Source organism: Chlorocebus sabaeus, chromosome 11, assembly GCF_047675955.1.
Source record: "Chlorocebus sabaeus isolate Y175 chromosome 11, mChlSab1.0.hap1, whole genome shotgun sequence".
In the NCBI taxonomy this organism is placed as follows: Eukaryota; Metazoa; Chordata; class Mammalia; order Primates; family Cercopithecidae; genus Chlorocebus; species Chlorocebus sabaeus.
In genome coordinates this window covers 45,298,537-45,315,420 of record NC_132914.1, presented here as the reverse complement: position 1 = coordinate 45,315,420, position 16,884 = coordinate 45,298,537, and the positions used below count along the sequence as shown (strand labels likewise).

Below are 16,884 nucleotides of genomic sequence, written 5' to 3'. Positions count from 1 at the left end.
TTAGTGAAAATAGTGATACAGTTTTTTTCCTAAACAAGTTTTCACATCCCCCAGAGAATCTCAGGTTAGGAGCTCCTGTCATAGAAATAAATTTTGATTATATATTTAACCTCATTTAAAGCAATAGATATCATTAGAGATAGATTCTTTTGTTGACTAGTCAGAGTAAAGATTATTGCTTCTCTTGCTAGCTTATGAAAATTTTGATTTTTGCTATGGAAGAATTGTGCATTGGTTTAAAAATTGTAAAGCCTGAGTCCGTTGGTTTGATTAATGCTAAGAGTAATACCTTCTTATAGGTGAGAGATTACATATGCATTTATAAGATATCTATTGTATTAGTTTTATTGCTTTAGTTGATAATCATATTAGTGGAATATATTATACCAAGTTAGCAGAGTATACTTTAAATTAAAAGAACTTTATGACTGTTATTTGTATCTTTTTCTAGTTTATCTTTTAGATTCACAGTTAATATCAGAATTTTTTTCTGTGCGTGGAGATTGTTATGTATTATGGACTATGTGAGGAACATAAAAAAGCAACATTTCAATCTTGGACTACTCCTAGTTTAGGTAACCGTCCTATAGCTTGAGGTTCTACAAACGGTGTCAAATTAGAGCTAATGAGAACCAGCAGTATAGTCAGTCTTACCTACTAGTGTGTAGGGTAGCAGTAGGGAGTAAGAAGGAATTCACCTAGTTAGGCCAGCGAGGATTCCTAGAGAATGTGGTTTCTGGAGGTGATAGTCTACATTAGTAGATTGCATCAGGAGATGAGCAAGACATCCTTGAGTTACAGTAATGGAGTATCTGTGAGCTGGCAAATTGTGGAACGTAGGTTAGTAGATGGTTAGGTTCAGAAAGGCTGAAGAAGTAAGATAATCAGAAATAAAGACAGAAGTTTGGGCCTACATTGTAGTCCTTGAAGAGGACTGACCAAGAACAAATCTGGGTCCTATTCTTAGAGTGAGTAAAGCATAGATTTAGAGATAGGATAAGAAGAAAACAACCCAGTAGTATTAGATATTAGATTTGGGAAACAGAGTTGAGAGTTGGTCACAAAAATAAGGTGGAATCTTGGTTGCTGGAACTGGAACCAGATTAAGACTTGATTTAGTAGAGGGTTCACTTAATGGTGATTAGGGATGGCATTGACACTAGAGCTAGAGTAGACTTAGGACAAGTGGACCTAACGGAAAATCAGAAGGAGTCACGGCTAAGGAGCTAGGCAGAGATGATAGTTGTTTGCACTCACCATTTTTATTCTATTTTTGATTAGTTTGTCTTTTTCTCCAACCACCTAAAAGATGTTTGTTGATTGGATTTTTCTAAATTCAGTTTACAAATGGAGTGCACGGGAGACATTTAACAATTTTAAAGGACTTACATGAGTCTATTTTCAAAGAAAAATCATCTACCTCTGTGGCAACTTCAGACTTTAAGAAAAATTGGTGGGTTTTCTTCAGCTGTACAATAGAACATGAAATTAAATATGCAATTAAAATGGTTTCCTAAACATTTATCTTCTAAATTTTCTTTGAATTTGGGTGTTGGAAATTTTTTGATTTACTTATTCAGCAAACATTTATTGTGCTAAAATGTATCAGGTGTTCTGTTAGGCGCTGTGGAAGGTATTAAGTATACTAATGTATAGTTGTTTTTAAGAAACCCGAAGTTTGCAGGGAGCGACAGAAAAGGAGACCAATATTTGTGAAAATATGCTAAGATAATGCTATGAAGGACACATGCTATGGGAATTCAGGGTGGGAAGAATGCTGGCATAGACTGAGTCCAGGCAGGGGAATTCGTGGAAAGCAACTTGAATTGTTCAAACCAAACTGAGATCTAAACGAGTAATATGAGTTAGTGAGGTGAAAAAACAAGAAACAGGTCAAGTGTTCTAGTGCAGGTTCAAAGACATGGGGGTAGGCAGGTTGATGGTACCTCAACCTGGAAAGGGTGAGTAGTTCATATTATGGCTGTTACCGCAGGGGACAGTGGCAGAGAGAAGGCCAGATACTCAGGCAGGCCCCTGACTTTACGCTTCAAAGCAGTTTGACTTTATCCTGAAAAGTGTGGGGGCCATGTGGGAATCTTGAATGTTATAATCAGGCAAGTAGACAATACATTGATAAGGGCATGAACGCAGATACGTTCTTTATCTCTTGCTGGAAAGTAGTTAAATAAATCAGAGATGTTTAAGTTCATTCAAAATTCTGATTTTGTTCATATGAGATCTTGTTTTGAGGGGAAGATGACATCCATTTAGGCCTTGGGGAGAATGCAGTTACAGGAGTTTTTTTTTTTTTTTAAATATGAAACTTTTCAAACTTATACAAAAGTAGTATAATAAACCCCATGTGTCCATCATCTAATTCTATCAGGCCATACTTTTTTGGATCATATTTGTTTCAGCATTTTCCCCCTGAATTATTGTAAAGCAAATCATGACGTTTTATCGCTAAAGAAAGGATATTTTATGCATAACAACAACCATTAGCACTCCTAAGAAATTAACAATAATTCATTAATGCCATGTTAATATATGGGAATATCTCAGGTATTTTTGTTGTTGGGTGTTTTTTGGGGGGGCGTTTTTTGAGCTCTTCTTAAGCACTTTGTTATTGTAGAGCAGTAATGAGTAAATCTGTAAGTCTGAATTGATTGCTGGTTGCATGGCTGAGTAGTATTTATGCAAAGTATTAGATGATATACTATCACATACATAGCAAATTCTCATTTTTTGGTTTTTCTATGAGTATGGGAAGTTTGCTGTGGGTAAATGTTAATAAAGTTTTATTAGAAAAGTAATGCCAGTTAAAATTCTAATGTAGTACCTGTGCATATTGAGACTTGGAGAAGAGGTAGGCTGCCAGCAGTGGTATTCTTTTGTCTGCCCTAGTCATACTTTTGCATTATTATTCCATTGCTCCAGCAGACTCTCCTAACATTCCCTCAATCTTGTACCTTCTCCCTCCTCACCGATGATTCTAAGATTTGGTGAGAATAAAAAATTTATAAAGTAGTTCTCCACTTCAAACACAGATTTAGGAGTTAGTGATTTAAATTATATACAAGCTTTTAAAATTAGAAACTTAGCTTATATGACATTTTTCCATAAGCTGCCTTTTTTCCAGTCAGTAATTTTATCATGTTCAATAGATACGAAGAAGCTGAAAAAGACTGCACACAAGCCATTTTATTAGATGGCTCATATTCTAAAGCTTTTGCCAGAAGAGGAACTGCAAGAACATTTTTGGGAAAGCTAAATGAGGCAAAACAAGGTAAGACTTTATAACAGCTGGCACTCAGTCATCCTGATGAGTGCCCAAGTTTTAGAAGCAGAGATTCATGTAACTTACCCGTGGTTCAAAGATATTGAACTTAGGGAGTTATGTTTTCTTTCCACAGTTTAGATCATGAATAGATTTGGAGGAATGCAGCTTCTGCAGTGTACCAGATTATCTTTTGTTTAGTAGCATACATTCTGGCTAATTGCCAGCCAGCATTAATCAAAAATTTTAATTATAGGTGAAAATGGAAAAAGCGATAAAAAGACAAGAATGAAAAGGAAGGGAATCAGTGTTGTTGAGCAAAAGGGACTCACTGCGTGATGTGCTTGAAGCCAATACTGTGACACCAGGTTTTTGAGAAAAGGCTTTATTTATATTGAAGGTTGACTCCCAAAGAAACAGGAATCAAAACTCAAATCTGTCTCCTTGTCCTGGTGTTAAAGCAGTAATTTTGTTAGAAAAGGTTTAGGAAGGTAGATACTGGAATTATCAGGTAATTAGTGGAAGGAAAGGGAAAAGCTCTTGGGCGTATGTAACTGTCTCTTCATGCTAACTAATGGATTGCAGATGCAAATTTGGGGTAGTTAGTAGAACTTGGTGGAAATTCAGGCTATGACATCAGCAAGCTTGTTTTTGTGCAACCTCCACTTGGCCATCTTGGTTCCAACCAATTTCAGGAGTTGTTGTTTTTTCTTTTTTAAAATCCCAGCGAGCAGAGGAAGTTTCATTGTTTCAGCAAATTGTATTTTTTCCTATCTGCCATCCTGCAAACTCAAGAATTTCTGTTAGTGATTGAATTTTTTTTTTTTTTTTAAAACTCTTTGAGCAGTGGTTTTATCAGCAGGTAGGGAATGGAGGATAATGGAGATCTGATGCCATTTTAATTCTTGATACAAGTTTTTTTTTTTTTTTCTTTTTTCTTTTTTTTATGATCTTGTCTTTTAGGGTATTCATTGAGTTAGTCTTTTCGAAGAACCAACTTGGTTCTCCTATGTGTGTTTTCTATTTAATTTCCTTCTGCTCTTTATTTTATTCCTTCAACTTTCTTTTGGTTTAATTTGCTGTTTTTCTAGCTTCTTGAGATCAGTACTTAGATAAGTGATTTTCAGTCTCTATTGTTTTCTGGTATGTGCATTTAAAATCTAGCAGTTTCTCTGTAAGCCTGTTAGCTACAGCAGTGTTTTTTTATTGTGGTAAAAAAAATGTAACATTAAATTTATTATTTTAACCATTTTTCAATATATAGCTCAGTGGCATTAAGTACATTTACATTGTGCAGCCATCACCACTGTCCATCTCCAGAACTTTGTCATCATCCCATTCTAAAACTCTATACACTTTAAACAATAACTCTCCATTCTCGTCTCCCCCTAGCCCTGGTAACCTCCATTCTACTTTCTGTCTCTGAATTTGACTGTTCTAGATAGCCTATGTAAGTGGAATCATGCAGTATTTGTCCTTTTGCCTCTGGCTTATTTGACTTAGCATAATGTCCATGTTGGAGCATGTATCAGAATTTCATTCCTTTTTAAGGCTGAGTAATACTTTGTTGTATGTAATTCTCTTAATCTATTAATATTTTACATTTAATGAGTTACTCTGTCATTTGTTTACTTGGTGAACTTTGCTAAGTTAGATGACCTCTAGGGGCTTCAGTTTTATCACCTTTAAAGTGGGATTGTAGTGAGGGTTACGTGAAAATTCATATAAAACAACTACGACAGTGTTCAGTAAAGGTTCTTACTATAGCTCACCTGTTTCCTAGTAATCCGAGTAAAACTTCTTGAGCTAAAAATGTGATTACCAACTGAATGTATCATGAATATACATGCAAATATGAAAACTCCACATTTTAACTATGTTGTAATATTTTTAAAAAACTCACTTTAGATTTTGAAACTGTTTTACTTCTGGAACCTGGAAATAAGCAAGCAGTAACTGAACTCTCCAAAATTAAAAAGGTAATGTATTCTTTTCACTCAAACATGGTCATATTTTCTGAAACATAAATATATTTATTTGTTGTATAATGAATATTTTGATAGTTATGATTATAAATTTATTTTCAAGGAATTAATTGAGAAAGGACACTGGGATGATGTCTTTCTTGATTCCACACAAAGACAAAATGTGGTAAAACCCATTGATAATCCACCACATCCTGGATCAACTGTAAGTAAAGCACTTTCATTTTTTCCTTGCCATTTAAATATGTTGTATTAAGAGAATTAGAAACCAACTATTGTATTAAGAAACTTTTTTTTATTGTTGTTATACTTTAAGTTCTAGGGTACATGTACACAATGTGCAGGTTTGATACATAGGTATACATGTGCCATGTTGGTTTGCTGCACCCATCAACTCATCATTTACATTAGGTATTTCTCCTAATGCTATCCCTCCCACAAAACCCACCCCCACAACAGGCCCTGGTGTGTGATATTCCCCGCTCTGTGTCCAAGTGATCTCATTGTTCAGTTCCCACCTATGAGTGAGAACATGTGGTGTTTGGTTTTCTGTCCTTGTGATAGTTTGTCTGGCAAAGGACATGAACTCATCTTTTTTTATGGCTGCATAGTATTCCGTATTCCGTAATGTACATGTGCCACATTTTCTTAATCCAGTCTATCATTGCTGGACATTTGGGTTGGTTCCAAGTCTTTGCCATTGTGAATAGTGCCTCAGTAAACATACGTGTGCATGTGTCTTTATAGTAGCATGATTTATAATCCTTTGGGTATATACCCAGTAATGGAATGGCTGGGTCAAATGGTAATTCTGGTTCTAGATCCTTGAGGAATCACCACACTGTCTTCCACAATGGATGAACCAATTTATACTCCCACCAACAGTATAAAAGCCATTCCTATTTCTCTACATCCTCTCCAACATCGTTGTTTCCTGACTTTTTAATGATTGCCATTCTAACTGGTGTGAGATGGTATCTCATTGTGGTTTTGATTTGCATTTCTCTGATGACCAGTGATGATGAGCATTTTTTCATTTGTCTGTTGACTGCATAGATGTCTTCTTTTGAGAAGTGTCTGTTCATATCCTTTGCTCATTTTTCCATGGGGTTGTTTTTTTCTTGTAAATTTGTTTGAGTTCTTTGTAGATTCTGGATATGAGCCCTTTGTCAGATGAGTAGATTGCAAAAATTTTCTCCCATTCTGTAGGTTGCCTGTTCACTCTGATGGTAGTTTCTTTTGCTGTGCGGAAGCCCTTTAGTTTAATGAGATCCCATTTGTCAATTTTGGCTTTTGCTGCCGTTGCTTTTGGTGTTTTAGACATGAAGTCTTTGCCCATGCCTATGTCATGAATGGTACTACCTAGGTTTTCTTCTAGGATTTTTATGGTATTAGGTCTAACATTTAAGTCTCTAATCCATCTTGAATTAATTTTCGTATAAGGAGTAAGGAAAGGATCCAGTTTCAGCTTTCTACTTACGGCTAGCCAATTTTCCCAGCACCATTTATTAAATAGGGAATCCTTTCCCCATTTCTTGTTTCTCTCAGGTTTGTCAAAGATCAGATGGCTGTAGATGTGTGGTATTATTTCTGAGGACTCTGTTCTGTTCCATTGGTCTATATCTCTGTTTTGGTACCAGTACCATGCTGTTTTGCTTACTGTAGCCTTGTAGTATAGTTCCTTCTTTAGCTCAGAGAAGTTTGTTATTACTGACCTTCTGAAGCCTACTTCTGTCAGCTCATCAAAGTCATTCTCTGTCCAGCTGGCGAGCAGCTGCGATCCTTTGGAGAAGAGGTGCTGTGATTTTTAGAATTTTCAGGTTTTCTGCTCTGATTTCTCCCCATCTTTGTGGTTTAATCTACCTTTGCTCTTTGATGTTAGTGACCTCAGTTGGAAATGCAGAAATCACCTGTCTTCTGCATTGATCACGCTGGGAGCTGCAGACTGGAGCTGTTTCTATTTGGCCATCTTGGAACGTCCCCTAACTCTTAAAGGAAATGTGGAAATGTCTTCCTGGGGACTTTTTTTTTTTTTTTTAAGAATCTTTAAGAAATACTTCCTAGGATTACTGACATATGAGGGAAATTTAGCAGTGTTTAGCGTTTTGGGGTAACTTTTTTAGTGACTATTTTAATTTAACACTGTAAATTTTAATATTTCTACCTATTTCTCTTATATTAAAGGAATTTCAAGCAGTTTTGCATTTTATAGAATTTAAATGTCTTTGTATTTTTATTACTATTCTTTTCTGAAGTTGGGATAAACACCCTTGCATCAAGTAAATTATGAAATGTACAGTAAAGTACACAAGACAAAGTGTGATTTAGAGAATAATTACAAAGTGAATACCCATGAAACCACCAAGTCAGAAAACTAAAAGATATCACCCTCAGAAAACCTGTCTATGTACCCCGACTGATCAAGATCCTCTTCCTGCCCTCTTAAACTGTTATGCATAGACGATACTCTGCATAACAGTTTTCTTCATTAGAAATAAGAATTTCATAAGGAAGTCAGAGGAGGTATTTTTATCCTCTTTTTGTAAAGGCAGAAAAGGAGAGAAAGTTTGTTTTGTTACGTTTGTACTAGTTAGTAGTTAGTAGCAAATAGATTTCTTAGTTTAATACTTTTCCAATGCATTTAATATGACTGTATTTTTTTTTTTTTTTTTTTTTTTTTGAGACGGCGTTTTACTCTTGTCCCCCAGGCTGGAGTGCAGTGGCAAGATAGCTCACTGCAACCTCTGACTCCTGGGTTCAAGCAATTCTCCTGCCTCAGCCTCCCTTGCAGCTGGGATTACAGGCACCTGCCACCATGCCTGGCTAATTTTTGTAATTTTAGTAGAGACAGGGTTTCACCATGTTGTCCAGACTGGTCTTGAACTCCTGACCTCAAGTGATCTGCCCAAGTGATTGGCCTCCCAAAGTGCTAGGATTGTAGGCATGAGCCACCGTGCCTGGCCTATTACAGCTGTATTTTTGGTAATACTGGTTGTGTGTGTTGTGCATGTCAGGGATAAATCTAGTTGTTTTCACACATTATGGTCATTTTCACATGTTTATTTACTGTTCTTTTCAGTAAAAGTGATTAAATATTAAATATAGTTTAAACTTTTACATCTTTGTAAGACTTCCTTATAAAAATTAATTCACAAGTTTACAGAAGGCCTTTGTTAGACGTCACTGTCCATAATTATAAAAACATTGCCACGTGATATGTGTAATGTCCTGCGACTAACATACAATAAGTAGCTTTTACAAATTTGTTGGGTTCACCTTCTTGTTAAAAATGAATTTATGTTAATAGTTGTGAAAATACAATGTGAATTTAAATCTCTTATGGCAATATGACAAAACAAAACACCTCTAGGAAATGAGAAATCTTGGGGTAAACCGTTGTGTAAATGATCCAAAATCAACAAAGTTAGTATCCCAGTGGGGAGGGAAAAAATTGCTGTTTATTTTTATAATGGATCTTCATGATAAAAAAAAATGTGGGCATTATTTTTAAAAAGTAGAGGATAGCAGTTTAGTATAATGCCTTTGAGACTGGATTTGAGCCCCACTTGATAAAACTTCGCAATCTTGAGCAAGTTAGTTAATCCCTGTGTTATCCTTACTTTTTCTCCTTAAATTGAGAATAACTCCCAGATTATATCAAAGGAAATAATGTGCGTAAATGTTGAGGCAATTTCAGGTGAAACGAATTTTAATTTCCTTTTTAGTCACATATTTGTGACACCACCTGGTCACTGGGGAAAGTGGTCAGGAAAGAAAGGAAGACTACAGAAAGTAGAGAGAGAGTAAGTCTCAGTATTATTGAAATGAAGGCTAGGCCAGGGTAGTCTGTTCTTGAAGGGCTGGCAGCTTGGAAGTATTTTTAGCAAACCTCTGGACAGAGTATAGGAGAGCAGAGACGTAGGTGAACTTGGGCCTGGGATTTCCCCTGAGAATGGTATCAAGTGAAAGTTTTCCTGATCCTTTAGTCTCTGCTAAAATATCTTATTTTGCTTTATTTCCTTTTTTTTTTTTTTTCATTTTTCTGTTTCCTGATGTCAAAACTTCACCTATTTGGTCCCTTTTTCTCTTTATTCCTTTGTTCTTTTCTCTCTCTCTTTTTTTTTTTTTAAATGATCACAATATACAACTAAATAAAATGTTAATGCTTCTGAGTCATGATTTAAAAAAGGAATGAATTGAACCTTTCATATTTTCTTAAATTCTTTCTTTCTGTAGTGGTTTCTTTCATGGTTTACTCCTGTTACTAGCATACTGTTCTTCCCCACAGTCCTTCCAGCTGTCATCAGTGACCCTCAGCAGCTCTCAGTACCCTGGGTCTACACTTAGCAGAGACCAGTGATTAGGAAATTCATAAATTCAAATCATTATTTACATATCTGTTGTCAAGGAAAAGGTTTAATAGACATATCCATTCTTGATCAGTATCTTGATGAAAACTGTTGCTGATACAGTTCTTAGCAAAGCATAGGCCGTAATTTAATATTATTCTTTAAAATAGAACTGCTTGAAGGATTCTGTTACAAATTTTCTTACAGCTTTTTCATTTTTGTACCTTCATTTAGTAACACTCATTTATTACCATTGGGTCATATCTCAGCTGCGTTAATGGAATTTCTGGTTTTAACATTGAGTTTGATATCTATTGCAGAAGCAGAAGTTCTTATATTTATAACTTTGCAATTTATAATTCAACTGTGTTGTTGGAATGTATACTTAGAGTATATCGAGGAAAGTTTTTTTCTCTTTTCTAAAGATAAAACAAATTTCAAACTATATAAAAGTATATAGCGCCAACTGTTAATCAATATTTGCAAATTTTAGAAGAAGCTTTTCTTAACTTGTTTCATTTTTCAATACCCTTGGTGGAACAATAGCTCCTCAGTGTATTTCTGTGTGTCTGGTATGATGATATAGTGAAGAATATTGTTATATTTTATTAGATATAAATATATTATGAAATATCAACATAAGTTGAAAATGACACGTGTGGTCATCGAGATAAACAGTGAAAGCCATTTACTTTATTAAATTGGAAAAAAGGGTTTACTTTTACCAACTTTGTGAATATTACTTGACACATTTTTAATCCTGGGCTAGTTTTATCCGGCTACTGTATATATAATCCTATTAATCTAGTAAACATGTTTGTTTAGGTTTTAATGATAGTCTATCCCATACATAATGTTGGTTATTGTCTGCCCTTATTCCACTTGCCTTCAGTTAGTCCACAATCCCTACTACTGTTGGTTTGATAATTTCTTTGCTGTATTGCCCCTAGAATAGAGTCCAAACTCCTTCTATGGCATCCAAGTCCCTTCATAAGCTGTCTTCAAGCAGCCTTTCAGGCTTCGTCTCCACCGTGCCTTGCCTTGCACCAGCCCCACTGGACCTCTCACTTTTCCACTGACCGTGCTGCACCCTTCAACTTTGCCATTCCTGTGTACTTTTTCTGTGAAGGCTTCCCTTATGCCAGTGTTTATCTTCCCTCCTGTGTTCTCTTAGCATTTTGTGCTTTCATCTCTTAAACATACCCATGGCCTTATATATTTACATATACATGTCTCCCTCCCTCATTTAGACCTACCTGGGATAAGTGCTTTGTATAGCTTTTTATTTTTGTATTCTCAGACTCCTACGCCTGCCTAGCCACCAAACTGAATTTACTAATCACTGGGATATTAGCTGTAAGAACATTGTAGCCTTTTAACTTGTGACTCTAAAATAGGAAACCTTTAATATTTTGATTTAAGGAATTGATTTTAATTGTTTTAGAAACCACTCAAGAAGGTTATTATTGAAGAAACTGGTAATTTGATACAGACTATTGATGTGCCAGATAGCACTACTGCTGCTGCTCCAGAGAATAATCCTATTAATCTAGCAAATGTAATAGCAGCCACCGGCACCACAAGTAAGAAGAATTCAAGCCAAGATGACCTTTTTCCCACAAGTGATACTCCAAGAGCAAAAGTATTGAAAATAGAAGAAATCAGTGATACTTCATCCCTGCAGTGAGTAGAAATACTGTTATTTGATGATCATCTAGAATGGGATAATTCCACTGGAGAATTGGTATTATTGAGACTTCTGATTTGTACTCATCATGCTGATTTTTTGAACTGCCTAACTTAAGGTTCTGGCTTTTTCTTTTTTATTTGTACTTATTGTAAGGGTGATTTTGCTTAAGGAATGATTACTATCTTTTTTTTTTTTTTTATTTTTTATTTTAACCACAGTATGAAATTTAGAGATGGTAAGAAGGTATCTTGAAAATTGATTTTGTTTAAAATTTTTCATTTCTAGGATTTCAGTTTAGTTCAGCAAAATTTTAATTTTTTTAAAGGAAGCTTCATAAAAATGTAAAATTTATGTATTGCCATTATTTCATCCATTAGTATTTAAGACTGTTGTGGACTTTAACTTTTATTTGGCATTTAAAAAATAGTTTATGTGTTTTTTCTTAATAATGAGAATATAGAAGATACAGACTAATTAGGTTCATTTTGAGGTATTGGAAACCTTACTCATAGTTCTACATTGCTGCTCAGCAAACCTGCTAAAAGTTGATTTTTTCTTGTAAACTTTGAACTTCAATAGTACTTTTATTTAAAGTGATAGTATAGATCATGGGACAATACTAAATAGGCAGTTTTTTTTTTTTTTTTTGGAAGATGCGTTTCTTCCTTTTTGGAGTATCTTGAAAATGATCATTTAGATCTTTGAAAGGCTAAATCATTAGTGTATGTGACACGGTAACTGAAATATATAGAAATGGTGTACTCAAAAGGTGGATGGACTAGCTGCCCAGCAGAGTAGAATAGTCATTTCATAGCCAGCATGTGAAAATTTGCAAGAGCTTAATCTATTTTGCCAAAAAATGTTTATATATTATTAGCTGAAATAATTTTGAATGCTTGTATAATACAAAGAGATTATATAATATCAAAAATTTAAAAATTTTTATTGATGTCTCCTTGATTGAGCTGATTATTTATGGTTCTTTTCTGTTTGATGCCTCTGAAATATTTCAGACCTCAAGCCAATTTGAAACAGGATGTATGTCAGTCTTACAGCGAGAAATTGACTAGAGAGATAGGACAAAAACCTGCTCAGTTTGCCACAACTGTTCTTCCTCCAATTCCTGCAAACTCGTTCCAGCTCGAATCTGATTTCAGACAATTGAAAAGTTCTCCAGATATGTTGTTTCAGTATTTAAAGGTAAGAGAGAGGAAGCTAGTACTTCTGTTGTAAGTAAAAGGTCAGAGAACTTCTTTTGTCACTTTATAATAATGGTGCCATATTTGCTTTTTGTAAGATATTATTGTAGAAATTATTGTAGAATACATCACCCTGGTCAGACCATTTAAAAATATTTACAACCAGGGAACCTGGGTGTTCTCCTTTGGCAATAGATTCTGTGTCAAATTCTATTGTCTCAAATAACTTAATCTAATTTCATATATATTAGCTTAAGCTTAATTCTTCATAAAAATCCTGAAATGCATTGAGTGTCTTCTGTGTGCCAAGCAGTACTTGCAATATGTAGGCAATCATTCTTATAATATTTGCTCTAAGAAAAAGAATCAAATCCTATGAAATTTAGCAAATAATGGATTAGCATGGTCTTTTTCAAGTGTAATGAGAGTAACATTTCCTTATAATTATGCAATATAAAATTACTTCCAAATACATTTTCTCATGTAATTCTACTTTTTAAAATCTCTAGTGTTTTTTGAGAGCCTCTAAAGTTTTCTGTCTCTCTTAGGATGGTGTGTATCTCTTCCGCTCATAAGACTTTTCTGTGACTGGAACAGAGTGATTATCATGCAGTTCCTGTAACTTTCATTCTTCTATCATGATTGCATTTTAATGTGACTCCATTATTATTCATAAGTGCTAATGCATAGTAGTTATTCTTTTCTTTTCGTTTGGGATGGAATTTTGCTCTTGTTGCCCAGGCTGGAGTGCAATGGCGCAATCTCAGCTTACCACAATCTCCGCCTCCCAGGTTCAAGCGATTCTCCTGCCTCAGCCTCCTGAGTAGCTGGGATTACAGGGATGCGCCACCATGCCCGGCTAATGTTTTGTATTTTTGGTAGAGATGGGGTTTCGTCATGTTGGTCAGGCTGGTCTTGAACTCCCAACCTCAGGTGATCCTCCCGCCTTGGCCTCCCAAAGTAGTTTTCTTTACTATTTTTACCCAAGCAATTGTTGTGTAATTTGTGATCTGTAAGTGTTGCCATCAATTAATTGTCTTTTTATTTTTATTTTTCAAGCAAATTGAACCATCTTTGTATCCTAAGCTGTTTCAGAAAAATCTGGATCCAGATGTATTCAACCAGATCATTAAAATTCTGCATGACTTTTACATTGAGTAAGTCAAGTTTTTTTTAGTTATACAGTAAGTCCTCACTTAATGTCATTGATAGGTTTTTGGAAACTGCAACTTTAATTAAAATGATTAAGACATAGGAACATAAGTCTTGTTTATATCAGTTGGCCTATGGTAAAGTTGGTTTGTTTATACAGTATGCCATTTCACATAAAGTCGCAGTTTTCACGAACCTATTGATGATGTTAAGTGAGGATTTACTGTACTCTCATAATGCTATGCTATTTCCAATGATTTGGGGAGTTCATTCTTTTTGAATGTATATAGCAAATTAGCAGCATATAGCAAAGTTAGCTTTTTGTAGGTTTCGTTGTTACAGAAGTTGCAAGGAAATGACAAGTACAGACAATAAAAAGGGAAAAGTTTAAAAGGGAGGAAAAAGGACTCTTAATTTTTTTGTAGAGAAAAGTAGGGTGTGGAAGTGACCAGTGTTTTAACAGAATGATAGTTTCCGTGCTAAGCTCTTATTTAAGAATATTGTAATTTCTTCAGTTGACTTGATAAATCTCTTCATTTGGACATTTAAAACATAGGTAGTATCCAGGGGAAAAATGATGTCATTTATGTATAATTAGATGCCTTGTGTTAGTAAACAGAATTATTAATAAATGAGCTACTTTTAACTGATCATTTGTTTTTATATTTGGATTATTTCAGGAAAGAAAAACCATCACTCATCTTTGAAATCTTACAAAGACTTTCTGAACTAAAAAGGTTTGATATGGCAGTGATGTTTATGTCAGAAACAGAGAAGAAGAGTAAGTTCTATGAAAGTTTTCCCATGTTTGTTTATTTTTGTACTTTCCTTTATTCATTCAACAAATAATAGCTGACATTTATTGACTATTTACTGTGTATAAGGTTACATTTAATTATATTTAAATTATATTAAATTATATTTCAGTTAATTAAATTGGATAACAACAGTTAAAATTGTGTTGTTAGTCCTGACAATATTATGAAGTGTAGGTACTATTTTCACTCTCCTTTTACGGAGAAGGAAACAGGTCTAGAGAGGCTAAGAAACTTGCTAAGGTCGCATAGCTAGGAAGCCAGACCCAGGATTCGAACCCAGGCAGTCCAACTCCATAGTCTGAGTTCTTCTACTTGAGAACTCAGTAAATGGTATAATGGTTGAGTTCCTACTGTTACTGAGTATGTAAAGGATCAAAGCCACAGGACCATGTAACCAGGTGAGGTATAGTAAAGGCCTGATCTATTCTGAGAGAGGTAATTTCCCTGAGTTTGATTTTAGCTGAATTCTCAAAGAAGTGCAAGAGTCAGAGGAAAGGCTGGGCAAGAGAGTTTTAAACTGAAATAATGATATGTGCGGCGGTTCTGAGGCAGGAAAGAGCAAATTGAGTCCAGAGAATTTAAAGTGGTATGGCTGGATTGTAGAATAGGGAATAATAAGTGGCAGGTGATGAACCTGAATAATTTTATTTCTCTTTTATTTCCACATCACAATCTTTGGCATAAAGAGTCCGTTTTGAGAAATCCTAATTAAAGTAAAATTGCACTATGCAGAAACTTCAGTTACTCAGAGTTTTGGACTATACTCGTTTCAGGAAAAAAGAGAAAAATCATTCACATACAAGTGTGTCTGTTTTTTTATTTTTAAAAATTAGCAAAACTCAGTGTACCATTTTCAAATACCTCCTGTGCTAAACATACATGGGCTTCTTTTATTTCTTCTTTATCTTTTTAGCAGTGATGTTGAATGATTTTTAAATCTATAAGAAAGATACTTTTGAAATTATACTTAGGGAAGTGGACATGTAATTTAGGTATGTATTTTTTTAGGCCAGGCATGGTGGCTCATACCTGTAATCCCAGCACTTTGGGAGGTTAAGGTGGGAGGATCGCTTGAGACCAGCCTGGCCAACATGGCAAAACCCTGTCTTTACAAAAAATACAGAAATTAGTTGGTTGCGGTGGCATGCATCTGTAGTCCCAGCTACTCGGGGGAGAATCGTTTCTGCGCAGAAGGTTGAGGCTGCAGTGAGCCATGAGTGTGCCACTGCATTCCAGCCTAGGCAACAGAGTGAGACTCTGCCTCAAATAAATAGTTAAATAAAAATTTTATATATATATATATATATATATATATATATTTAATAGTGAGGGTTTAAACCAAAAGTTTTGGTTTTAGCTTTAGTTAACCAGAAATGTTCCTTGAAATCCCTGAAAATGTTACTGTTTCTTATTACTGTTTTGACCTCATCTTTTACCAGTCTTTTTTCAACTACTCTGCCCTGTTATAGTGGTTTTATGTAGCTTTTAATATACCAAACTGCCGACTGGGCACGGTGGCTCACGCCTGTAATCCCAGCACTTTGGGAGGCCGAGGCAGGCAGATCACCTGAAGTCAGGAGCTCAAGACCAGCCTGGCCAACATGGTGCAACCCCATTTCTACTAAAAATACAAAAAAAAAAAAAGAGAAAATTAGCTGGGTGTGGTGGTGGACACCTGTAATCCCAGCTACTTGGGAGGCTGAGGCAGGAGAATTGCTTGAACCTGGGAGGCATAGGTTGCAGTGAGCTGAGATCGCACCATTGCACTCTAGCCTGGGCAACAAGAGTGAAACTCCGTCTCAAAAGAAAAAAAAAAAAAAATTACCAAACTGCCAAACTTATTTTGGCCTCGAGGACTTTGTGTTTGGCTCTTCTCTCAACCTAGGATATCTTCCTGCATATCTTCACTTGTGTGCTTCTTCATTTGGTTTTCATCTATCACCGCTTCAAAGACATCTTTCTTTACCAACCCCCAATCAACCTCTCTCTTCTTACTCTGCTTTATTTCTCTTCATAATATATTACTAACTGACAGTGGTTTATGTGTATGTTTATTATATCTCCCTCTCTAATAGAATGAAAGCTCCATGACAGCAGGAACTTTGTCTACCTCATTCTCTGGGCCTCAGTGCTAGTACATAATAACCCCTCAGTGTTAGTGTGTTGAATGAATGAATTTATTGTAACTCTAATGTGATAAGTTCAAGGTGTCCGAGAATGCAAGTGGGCTCTTCAGAGTGGCTGACAAATAGTACTGTCTTGATGGGGTTTCCACTGTCTGCTAAGTTAAACATGGAAAGCACTTAGAATGGTTCTGGCATGCAACTGAGTATTCAGTAAATACTTAGCTGTTGTTATCTTTTATTATTGCCATTATCATTAATAACTGTTAGCCAGTTCTCCAGTTTTAGTGT

General features: G+C 35.3%; 1 protein-coding gene across 1 annotated transcript in view; it reads left to right on the top strand.

Annotated features, from left to right (window-relative positions):
- RPAP3 (RNA polymerase II associated protein 3) overlaps positions 1 to 16,884 on the top strand; it is a 38,797-nt gene that overhangs the window by 21,026 nt on the left and 887 nt on the right. Inside the window, exons 10-16 of the mRNA XM_008002990.3 lie at positions 3,165 to 3,286; positions 5,186 to 5,256; positions 5,366 to 5,467; positions 11,056 to 11,294; positions 12,315 to 12,501; positions 13,560 to 13,657; positions 14,333 to 14,433. Coding sequence (XP_008001181.1) covers positions 3,165 to 3,286; positions 5,186 to 5,256; positions 5,366 to 5,467; positions 11,056 to 11,294; positions 12,315 to 12,501; positions 13,560 to 13,657; positions 14,333 to 14,433 — 920 coding nt within the window. The remainder of the gene's footprint in view (positions 1 to 3,164; positions 3,287 to 5,185; positions 5,257 to 5,365; positions 5,468 to 11,055; positions 11,295 to 12,314; positions 12,502 to 13,559; positions 13,658 to 14,332; positions 14,434 to 16,884) is intronic.